At 35.3% G+C, this 24,312-nt stretch overlaps 1 protein-coding gene across 1 annotated transcript in view; it reads left to right on the plus strand.

Moving 5' to 3' along the window:
* The first annotated feature begins 6,917 nt into the window (after positions 1-6,917).
* The window catches only part of Fsip2 (fibrous sheath interacting protein 2), a 71,209-nt gene continuing 53,814 nt past the window's right edge, over positions 6,918-24,312 (plus strand). Inside the window, exons 1-9 of the mRNA XM_059260797.1 lie at positions 6,918-7,217; positions 7,501-7,626; positions 10,061-10,222; positions 11,408-11,497; positions 12,592-12,731; positions 13,783-13,924; positions 14,513-14,623; positions 17,805-17,928; positions 20,627-20,713. Of these exons, the coding sequence (XP_059116780.1) occupies positions 7,119-7,217; positions 7,501-7,626; positions 10,061-10,222; positions 11,408-11,497; positions 12,592-12,731; positions 13,783-13,924; positions 14,513-14,623; positions 17,805-17,928; positions 20,627-20,713 (1,081 nt within the window). The 5' untranslated portion in view covers positions 6,918-7,118. The remainder of the gene's footprint in view (positions 7,218-7,500; positions 7,627-10,060; positions 10,223-11,407; positions 11,498-12,591; positions 12,732-13,782; positions 13,925-14,512; positions 14,624-17,804; positions 17,929-20,626; positions 20,714-24,312) is intronic.

Genomic DNA, 24,312 nt, shown 5'->3' on the forward strand with positions numbered 1-24,312 from the left:
GGAAAACTTGTACTTACCAAAATAACACACAAGAGCTCTAAAGCATGACAATTACTTTTTGAATCTGTAACATTGACCAACCTATTAAGTCTTGAGATAACTCAAAGGATTACATTTGCAAATAAGACATACATGATTCATGAAACTTATTTACTGTAAAAATTTACTATTAATTTCAAATATATACACAACTAATAAGATTTAGGGTTTATCCATGTCTACTTTAGTCCTTTAAGCTCAGATACTCACTAAAAAAATATTCAAGGTACCACAGAAATTAGAGAGTACTTACAGTATAAAAATCTTTTTGCCCAGGAAACTGTGTATATTGAGTGACATTGTCAAAGAATGCACAAAGTCCTAGGAAAAAATATTAAGTTGCATTTTTCTTTTGTTCTGTTAATTTTTTAAGCTTTATTTTCATTTTTATGTGTAGAGGTGTTTTGCCTGCATGTGTATCTGTGTGCCGTGTGGTGTAGTGCCCATGGTTGCCATGTGTACCATGCGGGTGTAGTGCCCATGATTGCCCTGTGTGTCCGTGTACCGTGTGGGTGCAGTGCCCATGGTTGTCATGTGTGTCTGTGTACCATGCGGGTATAGTGCCCATGGTTAGTTACCATGTGTGTCCGTGTACCATGCGGGTGTAGTGCTCATGGTTGCCTTAGAACTGGACTTGCAGATGGTGGTGAGCTGCCATGTAGATGTTGTCAATTGAACCCAAGCCCTCTGGAAGATCAGCCAGGATTCTTAATCACTGAGCCATCTTTCCCCAACACTAGGTTATTAGTGCACAATCCTAAACCAGATGTACCCTGTTCAAACATAAGAACTCATTCCAGGAAAATGCCATCAGTTTACCTGAAGGGAGGGCAATCATTTACTTTCATTTTATCTGGTAAGATTTTATGAATCACTTACCTTATTTTCCCTCAGAAACACTTACCACCTATCCTTTTAACTGGAAGAGAAATGGAAATAAACCTAGCTGCTTTATAAAGGCCCAATGAGATAATTCATGCAAAGAATTTTACCCAATACTTACCAAATTTAAAAATACAATTACGAATTTTGACCGTGCTAGTGTGATGCATGCCTGAAATTCCAGCCACTTGGGAAGCTGAGGTGTAAGGACTAATAAACACTACACAGTTTGCTTAGGTGGGAGTTAGTGAGCTCTGGGAAAGTATGTAAAATCAGTGAGATACTAGTTCAACATCAGAATTGCAGATAGCAATAATTATAACCATTATCAACCTTCCTATTTTCATTCATAGTTTACAAATGACTAGCCATAATGTACATAAAACTCGGTCATGTTTAATGTGGGAAAATATAAAATTGCTCTCATCTTTCAGTCACTTTTGGTTTAATCACTAAGCAGAAAATACCTTCTTAGCAAGCACGATTTTCTTTTAAAAAGATACTAACTGTAAATTATTGTCCCTAGTTCACAAAAAATGTTAAAAGGTTGAAATAGAGTAACAAGTGTATTACTTAATACTACTAACTTTAGGAAATGATAATTTATTATTAGGTCTCTGAAAAAGACCACCATAACACAAAGCAAAGTTTTCTGGCATATCTTTTGTAGCAGAGCCGATCATAGAATTGCTTTAAAATTTTTATAGAAAATTTAGTTTAAGTATCTGAGTCTTAAAAATCAAAGTTAGAAAAATCAGTTGCCTTATTATTTCTATTATAAAAGAAAGGAAAATACATTAAATCCAGTATTATAAATTGCCATAAGAAGTGCTTAATAAAGATATTGTTCCAAACAATGGTTTGGGGATTTGAAGGTTATCTAACCCATAACAAATTTGATTTTAAATAACTGCAAATCTAAAACAGGTGTAGAACATATCTGAAATGAAGCACCTATGTGTTCTGAACTTACAGGTATTTAGCCTTTAAATAACACATTTTCTCTGAGCTTTCTTTTCTTCTTTGCTTGAAGGAAGCATTTTACTTTTGTATCTATAAAATCACAGAAAAGAAAAACTTACAGATTGAATGGTCCTTTAATGGAAATCTCTGAATGATTTCTATCTTTAATAATATTTACTCCCTGGGCCAGGACAGAAAAGAATCATTAAGACCGATACAAAGATCATACCATGTGTGGCAGTGGGGCACATGCCTATAATCCCAATAGTCCAGAGGCTGCTGCAGGAGGATTGTGAATTCAAGACCAGCCTGGGCTACATAGTTAGATCCTTTCTTAAATGCACACACACATACAAAGCAGTATACCTATAGATGGATTTTTCTTGGATCACCAGCCCTCAAATCATGACACAGAAACATTATTAATTATGAAAGCTTGGCTTTAGCTTAGGCTTGGTTTTTTGTTTTTTGGTTTTTTTTGGTTTTTTTTTTTGGTTTGTTTGTTTGTTTTTCAAAACAAGGTTTCTCTGTGTACCTTTGGTGCCTGTCCTGGATCTTGCTCTGTAAACCAGGCTGGCCTCAAACTCACAAAGATCCAACTGGCTCTGCCTCCCAAGTGCTGGGATTAAAGGGATGTGCCACCACCACACGGCATAGTCTTGTTTCTAACCAGCCAAGTGGTTTGTGGCTTTTATTTCTGCTCCTACATGTCCTGCTTCCTCTGCATCTGGCTGGCAACTCCCCCTCAACTAGATTCATCTCTTCTTTTCTCTCTGCCCCGAAGTCCTGCCTAAGTTCTTCCTGCCTAGCTATTGGCCATTCAGCTCTTTATTAAACCAATCATAAGGTGGCTTGGAAAAGACACCTCTACACAGTGTACAAAAATATTATTCCACAACACATATCTTTATGAGTCAATACCTTAAAACTTTATTGTGGTATTTTTGTGTAAAACTTTCAAAAATGATAGCAGCATTAACTAAAATACTTTACGAGGAGAGTGAGAGAAAAAGAGATAAAGAACCAAAGATATAGTAAATACAGAGTGAAGCAACTTAAGGATGTATATAGTATCTTATTAAGTGAAAATGAGTGAATTTATAACATTTACAAAGATTCTTTCAAAGTGCATCATGAACCAAAATCCAACAATTCTCTGCCTGTAGGATGTCTTAGTTAGAATTTCCATAACTGTGATACACCATGACCTAAAGCAATTTAAAGAGGAAAGGTGTAATTTGTTTTACATATTCTGAGCCACAGTTCACTGAGGAAAGCCAAGACAGGAAGGCCAACAGGACAGGAACCTGGAGGCAGAAGCTGATGCAAAGACTGTGAGGAGTGCTGTTTACTGGCTTGCTCTCCAAGGCTTGCTCAGCCTAAATTTTTATACACCCAGGACCACTTGTGAAAGAGTGGCACCATCCACAGTGACATGTATCCTGTATTAATATCCATATTACATGTATGTAATATCCATATTAATTGCAAATTTTAAAAAATGTACCACAGGCTTGCCCATAGGCCAAAATAGTGGGTCATTTTCCCATTTGAAGGTTCCCTCTTCCCAAATAATTCTAGCCTGTGCCAAGCTGACATAAATCTAGTCAAAACCGAGGGACTATATCTAAAACAGCACAATTGAGAAAAAGTTTCAAGAAAGAGATTGGAAAGAGTGTGACAGATGTACACAAGTAGGAAGAGAACAGCGTGAGCAGCTGATACCTGACAAGGCATTTTCACATAGAGAAGCCTCAGCAAGGAAAAAGTGATAGAGAGGGGCTGTGTTATTTTATTTCTTACAGAATGTCTCCAAAGATGCACTTTATTCTCAACTTCATTATTTGTGAAGACACACTAAAGATAAAGCTTTTCTATGACTGTTCACTAATTAGGTGGAAATATTAGCAGCAACATAAAATCAAGCCCTAAGTGATAAGCAGCTACCTTAAATAGCACTGTGATCCCCTGCAATGTTAATATAAACAGCCAGCTGGCAGGAGATGATAAGGATGTAGTAATATTTTAATTGGTACTTGTTCTGCACACATACATTAGAATGGTTACAATACCAACTACATGAATCAGTGACAATTATTCCATGTTAACAAAAAAAACAAATTTCCTTTAACTCAGTATTATGAAGATTAAAAAGTAAGGAAATTACAAAACTGCAATTAGAGCCACTTTATTTAAATGCATTAAAATGAATGTTTATTCTCTGAAAATATTGAAAAGTACCACCTTATTTCTGTGGTAGTTGCATGTAATATGATGTGGTTTTGAAAAGACAAGAACAATAAAAACCCTGTGAACTCAATACTCAATTCAGTCTAATAAGAATAAATGTGAATTATTAGACAGTTTGCACGATAGTGTGCTCTGTGAAAATTTGATTTGGGTTACAACTTTAAACACTATTATAATTTTTTGTTTTTATTTTTTTCATATAATTTAAGTTGTTCAATATTCCTCTCTCCAGGTTCCTCTCAGGTTCTCCCCATCTTCCTATCCACCCAACTTTATGTTCTATCTCTAAAACTAATACAAAATACACAAAAACAAAAATCAAAACATTCAACAAACCAGTAAGAAAAAAAGAGCCAAAATAAAACAAACAAAAATCTTAAAAAGAAACTATAGAGTTCATTTTGAGTCGGTCATCTACTCCTGGGCATGAGGCCTCCCTGGAGTGTGGTTGATATACCCCTCTGTAGCTGGAGTTTTCTCCAGTCCTGCTCAGACCCAAGTAAACACACAGAGACTTATATTACTTATAAACTGTATGGCCATGGCAGGCTTTTTGCTAGCTAGAGCTTACATTTTAAATTAACCCTTTTCTATTAATCTATAAGTTGCCAAGTGACTTGTGGCTTACTGGTACTTTACATATTACTTCTCATGGCAGCAGTGGCGGCTGGCAGCATCTCCTGACTTAGCCTTCCACCTCCCAGAATTCTCCTCTCTCTTTGTCTTGTCTATACTTCCTGCCTGGCTACTGGCCAGTCAGCACTTTATTTATTAACCAATCAGAGCAATACATTTATAGCATACAGATATCCACAGCACCTCTCAGAGCCGAGACTCCATCTGGCTTAAACTTGTACAGGCCTTGTGCTTGCACAGTCTTTTTGAGTTCATATGTTTATCAGCTGTTGAGTATGGAAGACACTGTTTCTTGGGGTTATTCAAACCCTCTGGCTCTTACAAACTTTTCAACTCCTCTTCAGACAGATCCCTAAGCCTTTAGGGGAGAAGTTTGATGCACACATTCCATTTAGCACTGAGTGATCCAAAGTCTTTCACTCTCTGTACAGAGTCTACTTGTGGGTTTCTGTATTATCATCTACTGCAAGAATAAGCTTCTCTGATGAGTGTTAAGTAAGACACTGATCTGTGGGTTAGCAATATATCATTATGAATCATTTTACTGCTGTGTTCTTTTAGCAGAATAATAGCAGTAGGCTCTCTACTAAGGCCCATGACCTATCTAGCATCAGGTTTTGGGCCACTTTAGCAGTGTCAGGTATGGGTTCCATCACGTAGAGTAGGCCCTACAACCAATAAAAAAAAAAGTGGCTAATTACTCCTGTAACTTTCATGCCACTATTCCACCAGTATATTTGCAGTAATCTTGCAGACAGATTACTGTTATCGTAGCAGAGTGTGTAACTGAGTGTCATTTGTAATTATCTTTCCCCTCTAAGGGTGTGCAGAGTGCCTTCCAACGCCATAAAATCTGGTCAGAAGGATGAAGCTTATAGCTAGACACCAGATCTAGTTCTTCATGTTCAATGACATAAATGTTGTCAGCAGCAGTAGGGCCTTACGACCGGTTTGTAGAAAAAAAAAAAAAATAACCTTGACAACAGCCTGTGATGCTTTGGGATTTCCATGGGACCATTTTGTCCAACAATTCCACAAAATGTAATCCATTCCTGGCAGTAGAACTTTCACTTGTTGTCAGAAAATGTCTAGCTAGGGCATTGTCTCCCCCATTAGCTATTGTAATTCATAATTTTGAAAGTAATCCCATTTCACTCACTCTCTCTGCATCCTTATTTATAAAAATATTCAGTTAAATGATATCCAATAGTAATTTCTATACTCACATTTGGAGGGATGTCACTTTTCAGTTTATCACATCAATATTTGAAAATAAAAAGTAAGCTATTGACAAGATAGTTATAAATTTAAGGAGGTATTTAGTATACAGAGTTAATAGTTTTAAATGGTCCAGAAAGAGTGCCAATGGGTCAAGGAACCTTTGAAACAAAGTCCTAGTTATTGACCAGTCAGATGACCACCTAGCACCTACTTTGTCCATACAACTGCTCAAAGATAAGCACCATATTTTATACAGCTGTGTTCTACCCTGTCCAGTCATGACTGGCTCAAAGGAGCTGAGAATTTTACAAAATTCGGTTGGATGTTTGAGAACAAGAGAAAACAGGATAAAGTAGAGGACACAGAAAGAGCAGGAGAGATACTAAGAGAGAGAGAGAGAGAGAGAGAGAGAGAGAGAGAGAGAGAGAGAGAGAGAGAGAGAGAGAGAGAAAGGAAAGAAAGAAAGAAAGAAAAAAAGAAAGAAAGAAGGAAGGAAGGAAGGAAGGAAGGAAGAAAGAAAGAAAGAAAGAAAGAAAGAAAGAAAGAAAGAAAGAAAGAAAGAAAGAAAGAAAGAAAGAAAAAAAGAAAGAAAGAAAGAAGGAAAGAAAGAAAGAAGAAAAGAAAGAAAGAGAAAAAGAAAGAAAGAAAGGGAATACTAGAGGAGAATGAAGCAGGATCTTTTGTTGGATGTGGGTCTGATGTGGAAAGTTATGAGAGCTGGGTTACAATGTTTCCATTGCAGAAGATGGATACATAGCCAGGCCTTAGACACTAGGTGTGTGTGGAAGCGCTTGTAGTTTTTTTGGTGAAGAAACCAGCTGCCTGTTGGCTCTCTTCTCTCAGTCTCCCACCCAGCACAATTTTACGTTTTTTCGTTGGTTTGTTTGGATTGCCTGAGGGGTGATGGTTTCCAAGAGAACCAGACTTTCGATCGAGGTCGTCACAATCTGCTTCCCTGGGGCCGAATTTCCCAATCTGAGGCACTCGATCTCCTGCGTGGCTCCACAGTTCCACGTGGAACGTAAGCTCGTGGGGCCGCAGGGGGCTGGCACCGGTCATTCGGAACTGAGGGACCGCGGTGAAGGAAGCCAGGCAGCGTCAAGGGAGGACTTGAGGCTCAGGCTGTCATGGAGCAGTACCTCAGCGCCTGCTACAAGACCGCCAAACTGGCTGCCAACAAAGCAGCCTCCGGCAGCCTGACTGAGAGCAGTCAGCAATGCGGAGATGTAAGTGGAGTGGCCTCAGGCCAGTGTGGATGTCCTCTATCTCAGGCCTGGGAGTAGCCATTGTGGGCCTGGGCCTGGGAACGGAACGGGAATCGGCTCACCAGCTCCTGTCTGACTATAGCAGGGTGTCCTAGGCTGGCTAAAGAGAGGTACACTGTGAGGGTGTGCCCTTCAGACCTTACCCTTTGATTCTTGGATTTCTATCCTTGTTATGGGAGGAGATGGGCCAAAGCAAAAGACTGTTACCGAAAGAAAAGACCAATTATCTGATTCTATTTCACAGGGGGTACACAAAGCCCGAATTCCAGGGGTGGGAGCCGCTCAGCTACTAGATCTTCCTCTTGGAGTCAAGCTGCCCGTGATCCCAGGAACTGATACTGTATATTTTACGACGAATATCGGTGAAAAGGTAAGGCAACTTTCTATAATTACATGAATTGTCTTACATTACAATGCTGTACTCTCCTTGCTGTTAGACAATACAGAGTATATGAGGAGAACGTGTACTAACAGTCAGACATCGTACCACAGGCATTGTTTAGACTGTGAATAAAGCAATTTCATCTAACATGGCTTTATAGAATCATGATCAAAAGGATTTAGATCGTCAGCCCTATTTTAATTTATAGTACATAGCAACATACTAACATTTAATTATAAGCCCTTTATATGCCTATGTATTAGGTTTTTTCTTAGAAACATTTGATTTAAAGGCTATTATTATTTACTCTTAATTAGCACTAGGATTTTAATCAATACTAACTGATGCTAAACTCCCGATAAAAACATTTTTTTCTTTTGAATCAAACACTATCTCATGCAGTAAATTAAAAAATAGATTTGAAATTATTTTTCATGTTTGGTATTATAATTCTTGTAGATAGAAAAATGCCCTGCTTCTATGATGATGAAACCCCATGATCAGCTTGTCCCTGGTCCTTCCTTCATAGCTTCAGAATGAATTCTTTCAGGCAATATGTTTTAAGTCCATGCCAACAAACAACCATCACTCATTATTTTTATCCAATTTGTCTCCAAACTTACTCTCCTTTCTTCCTAATTTGTTACTTTGAGTCATTCTAGAGGATCACTAATATATTTTTGCTTAGAATTCACATTTCTTTAGGTTGAATAATTACACTTGTCATTTGTATTAAATTCTATGATACTGTCTACTTTCCTTAAAATGCTTAGATTTTTGTCCCATCCCTAACCGCCTCCAGTTCTTGACTAAATAACTCTGAAGAAGACTTATTATATTTTTGTTAAGTGGTTACTTTAATTAATATTGAAAAATGTGTTTGTCATTGCTAAAAGTCAACATCTAAAAGGAGCTGACAGTCAAATGTCATCTAAGAGAGACAACCAATTCCTTCCTTGACCTATATTTCCCGTAATGATGTGTACCTCTTATCTGGTCCAGTTCTCACTGAATTAAACTACAGGGGGACTCGTGTTCTCTGGGAAGCTTTGGTAGTCATTCAATCCACTTTTCTGATTAGATCTTTTGAAAGGTATTAAACTTGTGGCATTTTACGAAAAGGAAGAGCTACTCTGCTATCTTGTTCCCTTGGGCTTTCCTTTTTGCCTTCTGCCTTCTAGTTCTTTTTAGACCCCCTACTCTACCTGATTCTCCAGGATTCAAGAAATGAACAAAGATCACAAACTGGTACCTTCAGGACCCTCTTGATTGGTGCACAATATTATGTAGTATTGTAAATTGAATTAGAAGCCTACAAACAAAGGCACATGACCTCTGCTTTTCCAGCTCCCCCCACATACTTCAACATCATCACCTGTTTTCTGACTTGGCATTGTATTAGTAAGCATTAAAGCTGAAAGAATGCAAAGACAACATTAGCACATTTTTACACATTCTTTTTCAGTTACCTTTTCATCTTTAGAAGTCCTTGTACAAGCTATTATCATTATTCTCCCTTTGAAAAAGTAACTGAGAACTGACACCAAAACCTTACTCAGACAATGTTTTAGTTAATAAATGAGATTAAATAACTTAGGTGTTTCCTTCATAGTAAAAAATAATAGGGAATCACGAACATTAGTTGACTATCTTTCCATTCATTCTTTTACATGGGTAAGTTTATTATTCTATTTATATGATAATATTTATATTTATATGGTAAAATTATGTTTATATGTTAACATTTATTGTATGAGGTTGGGTTTGCTGTTAACACAGGACAAAAAACATTTTCTGTAAATATGCCTTAAAATTAATATTTCAATATGTGGAATTATATAACATAGATATTGATTTTCTTTATGACTATAATACTCAAAGTGCTTTGGGTTTGTTAAAAGTCCCAAGACACTATGATTCTTTATCCTTAGTATTTAGCATCTAAGTTCTACACTGTTTTCATGTATTATTTCCATTTAAACTTGGTAAAAGATTTTTCCATGATTTTTCTTCACTTTCAGATGATTGAAACAGAATAATTAATATTATCCTTTTTCTATTGTCTATAGTTTCTTGATATAAGGAGAGAAAGAAAAGACAGCGTCCAAGCATTAGCTTTATTTCTTAAGCAAATCATACACTATTCCCATTCTTTCCCTTCTCTCTGTTTCTCTTTCCCTTCTCTCGTGTTCATAAGGTGACACATCAATGAAAGAACTGATTGAGTGGGGCTGACTGTTTAAATTACTTCACATGGGTGAGGGGAAGAAGAGAAACTTACCTGAGTAAATCCTCCTGTTGCTTGCTTATTCCCAGTTCAAATTTAAACTGTATGTTTGATTTTTCAGTCATGTCAGCAGGTTAATTAATAGTGAAAATACATTAATTTATATTTGTAATATTTTAATATCTATGTATGCAGCTTTTTCGACCTTCCTATGATTTTAACCTGAGTGATCCTTACTGTCGACTTTTGGAAACCCAATATAAAAGTCTCCATGATCCACATTTAAGAACATACTATAAGCGCAAAGATATTCTGCGAAGGCTAAAGAAAGGTGGCTACATCACCAGCAATAACAAAGTGAGTTGAAGGTTGCTTTTTTTTTCTTAATCAATGAAAACTTAGACTATTTTGTGTTTGCTCCCCTACCCTAAGGGGAAGCCAGTCCCTTGATGAAAAAACATTGCTCTCACTTCTAACAGAATAAGAAATAATTTCTTCTAGAGTTGAAAATGAGTGACCATGGCTCTGGAACACAGATTTAGGTTACCCCAAATTCCATGATCTAATGTGGAAGTAACATCATAAAGTTTTATAAAACTAAACAAAGAAAATCATAAATCAAGAGACCTTTAAAATATGTTGGTGGAAACATCAGAGAAGTGGTTATAGCCAAGCAAAGCAGTCTCAGCTATGTGCGTTGGATGCTGTGTGAATAGCATTCTTAGCCCTTTGATGAGTAGAAAATAAGGTTTTGTTAATAGATTAAAAGGGGTTTTTAATCTGTTAGTTACAATTCAGGTGGGTAAAGAATGTCTCTCTACCTTAGGATCAATTATACTTAGGCTGTTGATCTGCAACACTCCATCCTCACCACATCCCTGACGTCCTAGTAGGTCAGCCTTGGCAGGTACAGCGTCTTTTCAGGAGTTGTCTTTCTGTCGTGGCACTATTAACATTATTGCAATAGGATACTTCTTGGTCAGTTTTATAGAATACTCAGAGATCAGAAATGAGTGCTTCCACGTGTGATTATTTCCATTACCCTTTATGTTTAACATAAAAAATATTGTCAACTATTTTGAATAGGCAAAGGTATATTAACGTTTCGAGCTGAATCATAGTTCTCTGTTTTCAGTCTGTAATGGTTCTGTTTTCTTGTATGATTTATATTTTAAAAACTTGAAATAGAAATGTAGGAAATGTAGTTTGTTAGCATCCTGAGATGATATTCTTATTGCATTTGAACATTATATTTACAATCATACTCTAATTATAATTAATTAGATTTATTATTTTAATAACTACAGCTATGCGTGAATAATTACTTCCTTATTATAATAAGAAGAAAATTTTATTTGTAGATGGAAATTCCTTGCTTACAAATATAGAGGTATCACCTATCAAATTGTTAATAATTTCTCACTCTTCACACCAACGTGTCATTAAAATTGTCATTGTTCTTTTTTTCCTTTAATAAATAACTGTTATGAATTTCAGTCTTCACACATTTAAAATATTTATACATTTTTGTTTCATTTTTAGATTGTATGTAGCTTGAGGGAACTGAATAAATACAGGCAATATCTTACAAGCTTAAAAATAGACTTTGAAAGAAACTATGTAAGAGAACAGGTAAGCTGTGCATTTAAAATCATTGGTTTAAATAGAATACAAAAGATTTTTTTCTCTCTGTGTGTGATATTGTCTTATATTTTGAAGTTTAGTTGCTGATACTCTATGTGAAATTTGGAGCAGAAATGAATAATATTTGGAAGTTGCAACATTTGCCCAATAAGAGAAAAGGGATTAGATTATATCATCAGTACACTAATATTTAGTATTATTATTTATATTTAGCTGTTAATTTAGTAAGCAATTCAGTAAACCAAAAATTTAGTAGTAAGTCAGATAAGCTACTTAGACCTTAGCTAGCACTAGAAGCTGTCTGTAGTACTAGACAAATTCCAAAGCTAAAACCCAAACAGTCTTAGGAACAGCTGATTTCCTTTGTTACATTTGTAATATCCTACATAATAAAGAAGAGCCAAATAGACTGTGTGTTTGTATCTATATACATAGTCTGTATTCATTCACAAAAATTCATAAAAATGAGATAGAATTCTTAGATTATGCTTGTTTCTTTTAGTCTTGAATCAAAGTTGTGTATACCATGCATCTCTTCTCTCTCTCTCTCTCTCTCTCTCTCTCTCTCACACACACACACACACACACACACACACACTCACATGTGTGTGATATGTATAACTGGATTCATATTTTTCTTAAGAGTCAACAAAGCTCAAAATGAGGCAAGTGTGCTCACAATTTTATATTACCAAGTGAGAATATTAGAGAAAAATTAAAATGACTAAGATCTGTACACACTTGAAATCCCAGCACTCTGCAAGCTGAAACAGAACTGTGAGTTAAAGACTAGCCTGGGTTATGTGTTGTGAGATCTTGTGTCATAAAAAACAAAAATAAATAGAAAAATAGGCAGACAGAAAATGTAGTATTGATGAAAAATTAAAACACTTATCTTTCATTTTTAGAGAGAGAAAGTCTTATTTTAGTTCTTTTTCTACATTTGAAATTGATTCAAAATAGAATTAAATGCAGTTAAACAATTTACCATCTTTAAAATATAGGAATTTTAATGATTGTGTTTCTGGGAAAAGTAAAAACATTATATATTTCTGGCATTCTTTTATAAAAAAAAAATATAGCAATTGATTACAAAACAGCTACATAAACTGCAAGAAACCAGCCAGTATCCTCACTGTTCTGACATCACACAGTTCCAGAACTGGTTGTTACAGGAAAACACACAGTCTATCAAGGACCAAGAACGTTTGTTAAGACACAGGTGAGCTTGAAGTTATAGCATAATGTGTGTGTGTGTGTGTGTGTGTGTGTGTGTGTGTGTGTGTGTGTGTGAAATGAATTATATTAAAAAGCATTGTAAGCAGGAATTTTATTTTCTTAAGTAGTAAATAATGTTTAACTCCCCTTCATTCCTGAGTGGAGAGAGAAAGGAAGGGAAATCAAAGAGGTAAAGAGATAAGGAATCTTGGTCCTACAGCTGTGAGTGGAAACTTCTTCCAGGGGAGTTGAGTTTTCTGGGAACCCAAGAGCTAATGAAGTGAGAGCTGGAGGAAGCACCACATCTCAGAGCCATTCTATAAGAGAAATTATTTTAGCAGTAGCTAAAAAGAAAAGCAACCTTTTATAATCACCCTTTAAAGACTGACAGCATTAAATTTGGAGAAATCAGTCCAAATAAAAACAAAGTTTTAGTATATCTGAAGAAAACAAACATTCTAAAATAACTGCAAATTTATTCAGCTATTTCTCATTCGTAATCATTAATTAGCATTACATTACCAATTTCATCTTCCTGAAAGCAAAACGATGTTCCACTCTTCCCTTTACTAAGAGTGAGCCTTTTATGTTACGTGACTCTGATATTGTGCAGTTTTGTTTCCCAGCAGTGCCATAAGACACACTGCTGTCCCCGCCTTCAGTGGGAGTTTGTGTTGCTACCAAGAGCCTAGTGCTCACTTCGTTCTGAAAACATTCTTTCAGTGAACGCATTTGAAGCCTTGCTTGTTTTCTGTTGTGTTTGTAAGTCCAGATTCTAAACCCACTGACTTACTGTTCACTGTGTAAAACACTGAATCAGTTTGTTCCCATTCTTTCTTTGACCTTGATAACAAATATGCATGGAAAAACGAAGAATTAAAAACGAGGCAGACATTGTGAGTACGTCTGATCTGAATGATGAATGGAACTGATAAAACAACATCAAAATACAAAACCTCTATGAAAATTCTCATGACAAGCCAGGCAGGGCTTGACTTGGAGTATGACGATAAAGCTCCCAGTTCATCTGCAATCATATGTTCGTTCTCACTCAGATATCTGGATATGATCAGTAGAGAATTAGAACAGCTTGACCGCACAGCAGAAGAGCAGCGCCTGCTCCGCATGGACAGAGAAGAGCGATGGCAACGGGAATACACAAGAAAAAAACTTAATCTTCGTAGAAAAATTGAAGAGGTAAGAGGTGAATTAAATGTTATGAGGAATAAAAATGTGTAGTTTTTCCATTTGTAAGTATTTTTTAACGGTAGAGGCATATATAACTGCATAATGAACAAATTTTTTGTTTTTAAAGATCATTGTAAAAAAGTTACAAAGCATGGCTTCACGTCTCATTAAACTTGAGTGTGCATGGGAAATAATTTTTTAAGTTTTCTTTAGTAAAATTTAACCATATCTAATTTTTATTTTTAACTAAAAATTATTAATTTATGTATGCACATCGCACAGTGCAGTGGGAGAAGTCCGGACAGCTTATGGGAGTCAGTTCTTTCCTCCGGCTACGAGGGTTCTGGCAATTGAACTCAAGTTGACTGGCTTGGCAGCATGCACCTCACCCCTGAAGCACCTCCCAGCCTCATGTCTGCTTTCTTAATACACGTGCCTGAAGAAAAGCCCATTCGAAATGCACTGATGACTTGCACATATCCGGCCCGTAACTGTTGGGCCCACGACTTGCTGGTTTTTTCTTGGTGGTGGAAACAAACGCATCTTCCGTGAAAACAAAACGCACTCTCACCTATATGGTACTTCTTTGGTCCCTAGGAATGGAAGACAAAGGAGATGCTGCTGCTCTCGAAGATTGGAGAAGATGTCAAGAGAGAGCAGAGAGTGGAGGAACAGAGGCGCAGAAGCCGGGAAGAGAGTGACAGAAAGGTAGTGGGAGCTCTAAGTTCTTTCTTGGGATGGTGGAAGAGAAGCTTGGTTTTTCAGAGTAAATATTTGAGTGACCAATTATTCAAAAAATATATATTCTGCAAAACTAAATGTTAAAAACTCAAGAAACAAAACCTGGCTATTGCTAAGTGCACGGCCTGTTTATGAACTCCTGGACAGGCTCCAAGAGACCTGAAGGCTTCAGCTTTCTGAGAGCAGACGGGCCTTGCACCCACTGCCAAAGCCACTATACCCAGATACGCACACTTTTACATCTCCTGTCTAATGCATTTTTATAATGTTAAAAAGCACTGCTCCATTATTTGATGTATAAATCCAAACCCCTTTTGGATTTATCTTCACAATACAACAGTAGCTTTAATTCCCATAAAAATCTTACTCATAAAAATGTTCTTTCAGAGAACGCTAAGTTTTTGGTAAATTCTTTTTTTCCTTCATTTTTTTAAAAGTTTTATTCCCTTTAAGTTTAATAATATGTTGTGCTTTGTGATTTAGAATGTAAAGCTGTATGAGGAGAAACAGTAGCTTATAGAATCCTTTTACGAGCTTACCAACTGCTAAGTACACACAGACACACACAATGTACAATCTTCTTATAAATATTTATTTACTCCTAAAGCAAGCACATTCTTTTACATCTTTTTAAAAAGACATTTATTATTAGTTTATGTCTATGAGTGTTTAACAGCATATATGTACTGTACATTGCATGTACAGAGGCCAGAAGAGGCAGTCAGGTCCCCTGGAACTTGAGTTACATATGGTTGTGTACCACCATGTAGGTGCTGGGAACCAAATTCAGGTTCTCTGCAAGTGCTCTTAACACACAAGCCCCCTCTCCTGGTTTTGTTTTTACATCTTATAGATTATTTTGTAGGTTGCTTCTTCATTTAATAAAACACACTAAATGATTTTTCATGTTAATAAAGTAGGTCTAAAATTCTAAATTTGGGGTAAATTATTCTTGACAAACTTGGGTATAAAATTTACAAAGTTTGATTTGTATTACAATATATCATTATACTTAAACTTCATAAAATATTGGAAATTGAAGTGTATATTTTATTTTCCTATAAAATATCATAAATTGAAGTTTGTGTTTTATTTTTCATTCTGCTTCTCACACGTGCATCTTAGTCTTGTTTGAAATTCACTGTTCCTATGAATAAGTAAGCTTGTGTCATTTAGTATAATCTGCATATCACCTGATGTTCAATGTTTCAACAGCTCCATAAACACCTACAGATAGCACATACACATATATACATACATATATAAAAATAGTTAAATACAGTAGGCTTTAATAATAGAATAGTAGTAGGCATATCAGCTTCCATTGATACACATCTCAAAAGTAAAACATTATCTTTTCTAGAATTAGCTATAAGGTTCTATGTCTTTCATAAATAAGTTTCGTCAGGTTTAGAAAATTCTATTACTAGATTGCCAAAAGTTTTATCAGGAAGGAATGTTGGTAGGTTGTTGAATATTTCTATTATGATTTTATTGAATTGATATTTATGGTTCTTGGGAAGTGTATAATATTTAAAATCAAATATTAAATGTTCAATAAATATGGAATTCATGGTCATTAAAACAATTCATTTGGTCAGATTGTACTGTAATTTATATGATATGTAGTTTGATACAAATAGCCAAAAGTTTGTGTAGAATTTTGCAGAAGGAATGTTAACATGGGTTTTTTATTGTCGTTGTTTTTGTTTTTTTGGTTTTTTGTCTGTTTGTTTGTTCTTGTGGAGTCACTGTCTAGATCTGGTATCAGTGTAGCGTGATCTCATTCAATTGTTTGTAATCCTGCTCGGATTTCTCCTGAACCTCTGAGTTCATTATTTGTAGCAACTCTGAAATTTTTTAGGTGGTATTTTTAAAATATTTCTGTTCTATCTCATATTCATTACTTTTCTCTCTGTAGTCAAATGTCTGACAAGAAGTGATTCAAGAAAGGGAGAGTTGATTGTGGCTTTCAGTCTGAGAGGATCCAGTCTTATCTGTATTTTAGGAAAACAAGAATGCAGGATCATGACAGCTGCTCCCATTACATCCACAGTCTGGAACTGTTTGTGCTCAGCTCGCCTTCCTTCATTTTATTAATTTATTCTGAGGTTCCAGCCCCTGGATTAGTACTGCCCACATTTTGGGTATGTCTTTTCTTTTCAGTAAACAACCTCGCAGACCCACCATGTGGTATATACCCATGGTTATTCTTACTCCCAATAAGTTTGCAATGTAGATCAACTGCACATGAACATCCATGCTTTCCTCTTCCCAGGACCTTCACTACATTAAATGGTCTCTATATCTGAGTCTTTTCCCTTTCAGTGCTTCCTTTAAGAGATGTTCTATCATTGAATCCATATAGAATGCAACTATGCTGGGTGCATTGATATTCTCAGCTTGAAGTCTAACTTCTCTGCCTTTCCTAGGATAATTATAATTGAATGATATATTTTTATAGGTCACATGGCCTTGTATCTTTACAGGACTAGAATCTTGAACTTCATGCCATATATTGACTTCATGTATTCAGTATTTTTATAACTTTGGAAACAATTTGATTAGTCAGATTTTTTATGATTTATTAGTTGAGGCCAGTGTTACCAGTTATCTGAACTAGTTATTCCCTATTATTGAAGCAAGGATCATTTCAGTATTCTAGCCAGTATGACTCACGAAGCCTTTATACCGGACCTTGTGAAAATACATGTAATTTTCATCTTTATGGAAATGCAAAGCTCTGTTCTCTCTTACCCCTCAGGATATTCCTTTATGCTATCTTGAGTGCTTCTCTATGTGTACTAATCCTTTTTCTTACAGAATGCTGAATAAAATGTCTAGGGCTCTCTCTATACATTTATCTCTCTTTTGCCATGTCCATGGTCAGTAGTATCCAAGAGATTCACAAAAAGTTACATTTCAAAAACTTTAATAATTCTACCAAAGTATTCAGTGAGGTAAATTGCACCTATGTGTTTGATCAGAAATAGAAATCGACTCCTTACTGCTCTCTAAATACTCTAAATTTAAAAGTCACAAAACAAGAATAAGTGTTTATTTCTACTATATTAGATTTTTAAATATTTGTTTTGGATTTATAAATGACAAATTAATACTAATCAGTATATTTTCTTTAATATTTTAGAAACAAGCAATGTTAGAGAAAAAAATGGCTTATCATTTACAAAAAATGCAGGATACTGGCATTAAAGATGACATGGGAAGAAATGCATTTGACTATAAAGGACAAAATGGAACTGCTTATGAATGTGAGAATATTATGGCACTAAGAAGGAAGCATTGATCTCTGTAATGTAATATCTTACATACTTGTACTTGCTACTCACTTTATCTGCGGTCCCAAACTAACCATTTCCACATTATTGTTCAAGTTGAAAAGATCACATGTGCAAACACAAACACACACACACACACACACACCTAAACTAAAATAATCTTATCAATTTTTTCAAGAGACAAATTTGATTGCCCTACAGTTTTTGCACCAATTTCCCTGTACTTAAGATAACACATAGTTTACTAACACATTAAAACTAATATGTAAAATAATTGTTTATATACATCAACATTGTATTTTGGTATGTTATCAAGTAGTAAAAATCGAAAGAACCTGGGAAATTAGAGAAATAAAGATGGAGAAAACGTGTAGAGAAAAGAAGGGCGAAATAAAATGGAAAAGAATGGAAGAAGGTTTAAAAGAAACAGCATGACTTGACCAAGTCCAATTCATATCAGCTACATTTTATGTGTAACATTAAGATATTACAGTGAAACTATCTATATTAGTTATTGGTTAACACAGAATTCTAAAAAAAGTTTTAGGAATGCATATTATTGAGGAAGAACACGGCCATCAGTCTTGTTTCTTCTCAATCCCACTTCAGTTCAGATCCTTCTTATGTGACTCAATTACCTTATTAACTGCTCTTAATTGGATTCTGCTTTTACCTTCCTCCACCCATATTGTGCATCTATTTAATTCTGATAATGTCTTCTGCTGACCCAAGCCATTTCCCACTAAATTCAGTTTAAACAGTGTATGCAAGCATCTATCACCACATGAATCCAGTCCTTATTTAAACTTCCAGATTTCATGTTGCACTGTATGCTTGAGGATGACAACTGTCCTCTACTGGTACAGTGTACAGGCTCTGGACCAGACTACTACTGTCCAACTCTTCCTCTAACTTCTCCTTTATAATTTTCAGTACCTGTTAATGGTTTTGGCAAGTTATTTAACATTTCACAGACACTTTTCCCCTCTAAAACTGAACATAATATACTAAACAACGTCTATGAAGACCTTCAAAATTTTGGCACATAGTAAGTCTTCATTGATAGCTCTGTTATATAGGAGTACTGACCATTATTAAACAGATTGTTTCCCTTTTGTTGCCTCTCTGTGTCCTTTTTCACCGCCTACTATCGCCTACTCACTTTTTCTTTCTAATCCTTCACACTCAATTTACATTCAGTCAGGTATTTTTTGATAACCTTAAGCTGCATGATACCTCTTCTTTGACTCACTGGAAGCTTGCAATACTCTATATAGCTACAGATTTCTAATAATTTCAACTGCTATATGACTAAACTTCTAATTTTGCATGTCATGAAATTTTGAGAAAAATAAATCTACTAAATAAGTTTGGTAGATGAATTAACTCAGTCTATCTACAGTCTTTAAAGGATTGGTGCAGCCCTGTGCTTCAGATTACAAATCACTTTAATAGCTTTGTACAACCCAGTATCTCTTTCTCATGTAATATGGAAATGATGTGAATTGTCAACTTTTCGAAACATTTACAAATTTTTTATTTTATGTGTATTTTATCCTGTATGCATGTATGCATACCATGTGCATACCTGGTATCTCTGGAGGTTAGAAGAGGGAAACAGACCCCTGGAACTGGTTGGTTGTGAGCCATCGTGTGAGCCTTGGGAACCAAACCCAGGTCTTCTACAAGAGTAACAAGTCCTCTTAACATCAGAACCATCTGCTCAGCTCCAGAAGTAGCACTCTTAAACATTGCTTCATCAGATATTCCTTAGAAAATTGTACACTAATAATATTTCCATAATATTGAAGTGACAAGGAATAAAGACATCAATTTCACAATTGTTAGCACTGTAGTAATGTCTTCTTCTACCAAGTAGAAAACATATGTATACATATATACACACCTATCTTTTTTGCTTTTACTCATCTCTAAGTCAAATTCAAGAATCTCATAATCATTGTGGTGTAGCTGGAGAGTTTTCTCTCCGGGTCCCACCAAGCCCTGGCAGTCTGACAGCCCACTTATAAAATAAACACACAGATGCTTGTATTATTTAAACTGTTTGGCCTAATGGCTCAGGCTTCTTAGCTATCTAGTTCTTACATCTTAAATTAATCCATTTCTATAAATCTATACCTTGCCACGTGGCACGTGGCTTACCGGCATCTTCACATGCCCCTTGTCATGGCAGTGGCTGGCAGTGTCTTCCTCCGCCTTCCTGTTCTCTCAATTCTCCTCTCTGTTAGTCCTGCCTATACTTCCTGCCTGGCCACTGGCCAATCAGTGTTTTATTTATTGACCAATCAGAGCAACACATTTGACATACAGACCATCCCACAGCATTGTTGGCTGGTAAATATTCATCAATGTCTTTATGCTGGTATGCGTTCCTCCAGAAAGGAAACTACATGCTCCAGTAGATTATAGTGCAGGTTTCCTTCTTTCAAAAATAAAAAATAGTCTCTCCAAGTATGTCTTTAAGTTAAAGGCATAATATTTCAAAAATAATTATCTCCTCCCATTTGACATTTCTCCAACTTCTCCTCTATGTCTTCTAAATTCCACATATAGATTAACAAAGACTTACTTCCTCTTGAGCACAAAAGGGTATTTGATCTTGGCTAATTCTAGTATCATTACTAATAATATGTCTTATTACATTTTTAAGCTTCTATAAAGAAGAAAAAGAAGCATTTTGATGATATAAAAATAGTTTATCCTGATGGTGACCAGGAATCATTAAAAGGAACATCAGGTAACTGAATATTTTAGTAAATATCAAATATTTAGAATAGTGATTTTGGGGAAAACTTAGTTGATGGTGATCTTCATTGAATGCACATGAAGCTTTAGTTTATTCTGATTTTTGAGGCTGCCTGTCATGTATTGCTTTCAGAATTTAATCTCTAGATAACTCATTTAGTGTTTTTGACTGGTCATTGAACTGTCACTGAAGAACAGTTTGATGCAGGATTTATTATTATTAATTATAGATACAAATTGGCTGATTGTAATTTATATTCTCAGAATAATTTTAGAAATCTCAGGAATATTTCAGAAGCTAAATTCATTGACTCCATGATAAAATGAACTTTTATTGAAGTATCATTTTCTATCATTATTAGGCTGTGTCACTTTTTGTTCTTCATTTAAGCTCAGCAGATTATACCATGAGCTCCCAAACAAGAAGGACTCTAATGATAAACATGAAAATGAAAAACATTGAAACTGAATACTATGACACTTCATTCATTAATAACTCTCAAGGTGCAGTTAATGTGTAAACTTGGAGTAACCTTGAAACATATCTTACTGATTAAAACCTAAAAAAAACAAAGTCCGTGTTTTTTGTTCTCTGTGTGTAATCTGTTTGCTTTTTACAAAATCCAGAAACCCGGGAAAAGGACAATGCTACTAATCTTTACCTGTCTAGTCTGTCACAGGACTCTCTGAATTTGAGCTTGTCCATCTCTGTGATGCCTTTAATGAGAATGACCTCCATAGGTTCATGTATTCAAATGCTTAGTCCTTAGTTATCACAACTGTTTGCAAAGGGTTAGTAGGTGTGGCCTTGTTGTAGAAGGGGTGTCACTGGGGGTGGGGCAGCATTTAGGTTGCAAAAGCCCACCCCACCTCCAGTTAGCTTTTCTCAACCTCCTATTAGAGTGGGCAACATACCATAGCACCTAAGGAAATCTTACTCTTCGTCTACCAACAGTTATCACAGCTAACTATGGCTATTTCAGTCATTAATTCTGTGAAAACACATTTGTTTTATTTTTAGCCTCTTTGTAAAAAATTAGTTGACTATCTGGTAGTGTGGGCTTATAGGGTCTTCTGTTTTATTCCGTTATTCTACATGTCCTTTTTGTAGCAGTGTCGTGTTGTTTTTGGTATTATGGTTATCTTAGGTTTCTACTGTTGTAATAAAAACCATGACCAAGAGCAACTTTGGGAAAAGGGGTGTATTTCACCTTACCATTGTAGTCCATTAGGAAGGGAAGTCAAGGCAGGAACTCAAGACAGGAGCCTGAGGGCAGGAACTGAAGCAGAAGCCATGGAGAAGTGCTGTTGATTGGGTTGTTCCTCATGGCTTGCTCAGTTTCCTTTTATATACACCCCAGGATCACCTGCACAAGGATTCACTTCCCACACTTGGCTGGGCTTTTCCACAGCAGTCACAAATCAAGGAAATGCCTCATAGGTTTTCATACAGGCTAAACTAGTGAGGATATTTTCTCAATTGAAGTTTCTTCATTACAGATTACTCTGGCTTGTGTTCATTGGACAAAAAACCAACCAGAACAATGGCTCTGTAGTATGACTTCAAATTCAGTATGGTGATACTTTCAGCACTGTTTTTGTTCAGGATTGTTTTGGATATTCAGAGTCTTTTGTGCTTACATTTGAATTTGGGGGATTATTTTATCTATTTCAAGAATTTCATAATAATTTTTCTAAGGATTACATTAAACTTGTAGATTGATATTGATGTATGGCCATTTCCACAATATTAATTATGGTGATCCATAATTTGAGAGGTCTTCCAATTTTCTTGAGTATTCAATTTCTTCAGTGTTTTAAAGTTGTCATTGTAGAGTTCTTTTGTTTTCTTGATTATGTTTACTCCCAGATATTTAATAAGCTTTTGTGATGGACTACAACGGTAAAATGAAATACACCCCTTTTCCCAAAGTTGCTCTTGGTCATGGTTTTTATTACAACAGTAGAAACCTAAGATAACCATAATACCAAAAACAACATGACACTGCTACAAAAAAGGACATGTAGAATAATGGAATAAAACAGAAGATCCTATAAGTCCACACTACCAGATAGCCAACTGACTTTTTAAAAAGAGGCTAAAAATATGAATTGGAGAAAATGATATTGTCTTCAGCAAATGGTTCTGGGAAAGCTGGATATCTACAAGTAGAAAAATAAACTAGATGTCTATTTTTTACCATATACAAAATTCAGTTCCAGATGTATCAAATAATGTAAAATATCTGAAACTGTTAGGTGAAAATTAGAGAATGTGCTTAAAGACATAGGCATAGACAAGGATTTAACAAGATTACCAAATTACCAAGTGTATTTGCACAGAATTAAATGACTTCACTCTCAAAAAATGTTTTTAGACAATAGAATGATGAAATGATGTACTGAATGGAATAAAGTATTTTCTAACTACACATCTAATCTGGATTAGCATTTGGAATATATATATATATATATATATATATATATATGCACACAAAACAGGAAGTTCACCAATACAACATGTAAATAAATTGATGCATAGGCACTTCTCAAAAGATGAAGCATAAATGGCCAACAAACTGATGAAATAAATGGTCAACATCATTAGAAAAATGTAAGCCAAAACACCTTGAGAAGTGCAAATCAAAACATTGACATTCTTTCCCACTCCACATGGAATTGAAATCATTAAAAAACAAATAACAAATGCTGATGAGGATGTGGATTAAAAATGAAAGAACGTCTGTCTATGCATGCTGGTGGGAATATAAATTAATCAAGTCACTGTAAAAATCTGTATGGATGTTTCTCAAAAGAATTAAATACAACTCTGCCATGTAAACCAGCTAAATCAATTCTGGATATTTACCCTAAAAACTCAAAACATATAGAGAAATTGCACATCAATGTTTATTTCAGTACTGCTCATAATAAATTATGAAATCAAGACAGGTGTCCTTCAACAAAAGAATAAAGAAAATATGGTATATATGTATAACAATTATATTTAGTCAAAAAGGGAACAACATTGTGTCATTTGCAAAAATATATATGCAATTGTAGAAAATTATATTAAGCAAATTAAATCAGACTCAGTGAAAATACTGCATGTTTTTGCCCATTTGTGGAGCCTAGATTTTATGCAGATACATAAAATTATATATTCCTATAAGACATGAATTTACAAGTGAAACAATGTAAGATTAAAGGTGACTAGTGGTAATGGTAAAGGAAAGAAAGGGAAAAGAAAGTGGAAATCTATTATATGCCTGTATAGAAATGTCTTTATGAAGCCCAGCACAGTATAAAGTGTACACGTCAATTAAAAACAAAGGGGTTGAGAAATGTTTGCACTTCAGTGTCTTGAAAGTTTGTGTAAATTAATTTCCTTTGGAAATTGGCTTCAGTTCTATGAAGTCACTTAAACGCAAGAAGTAATTTGTGTCTGGGATCATTTTGTAGGAAAAGTTTTTAGACTAGTATTATATTTATTTATTTATTAGACAACAATTTTCTCCTGTTTTTACTTATTCATAAGTAGGAGTGGATATGTGAGTTTTCAAGATCATTGTCTTTAATGTATATTTTCAT

Source organism: Peromyscus eremicus, chromosome 4 (genome assembly GCF_949786415.1).
Source record: "Peromyscus eremicus chromosome 4, PerEre_H2_v1, whole genome shotgun sequence".
NCBI classification, from domain to species: Eukaryota; Metazoa; Chordata; class Mammalia; order Rodentia; family Cricetidae; genus Peromyscus; species Peromyscus eremicus.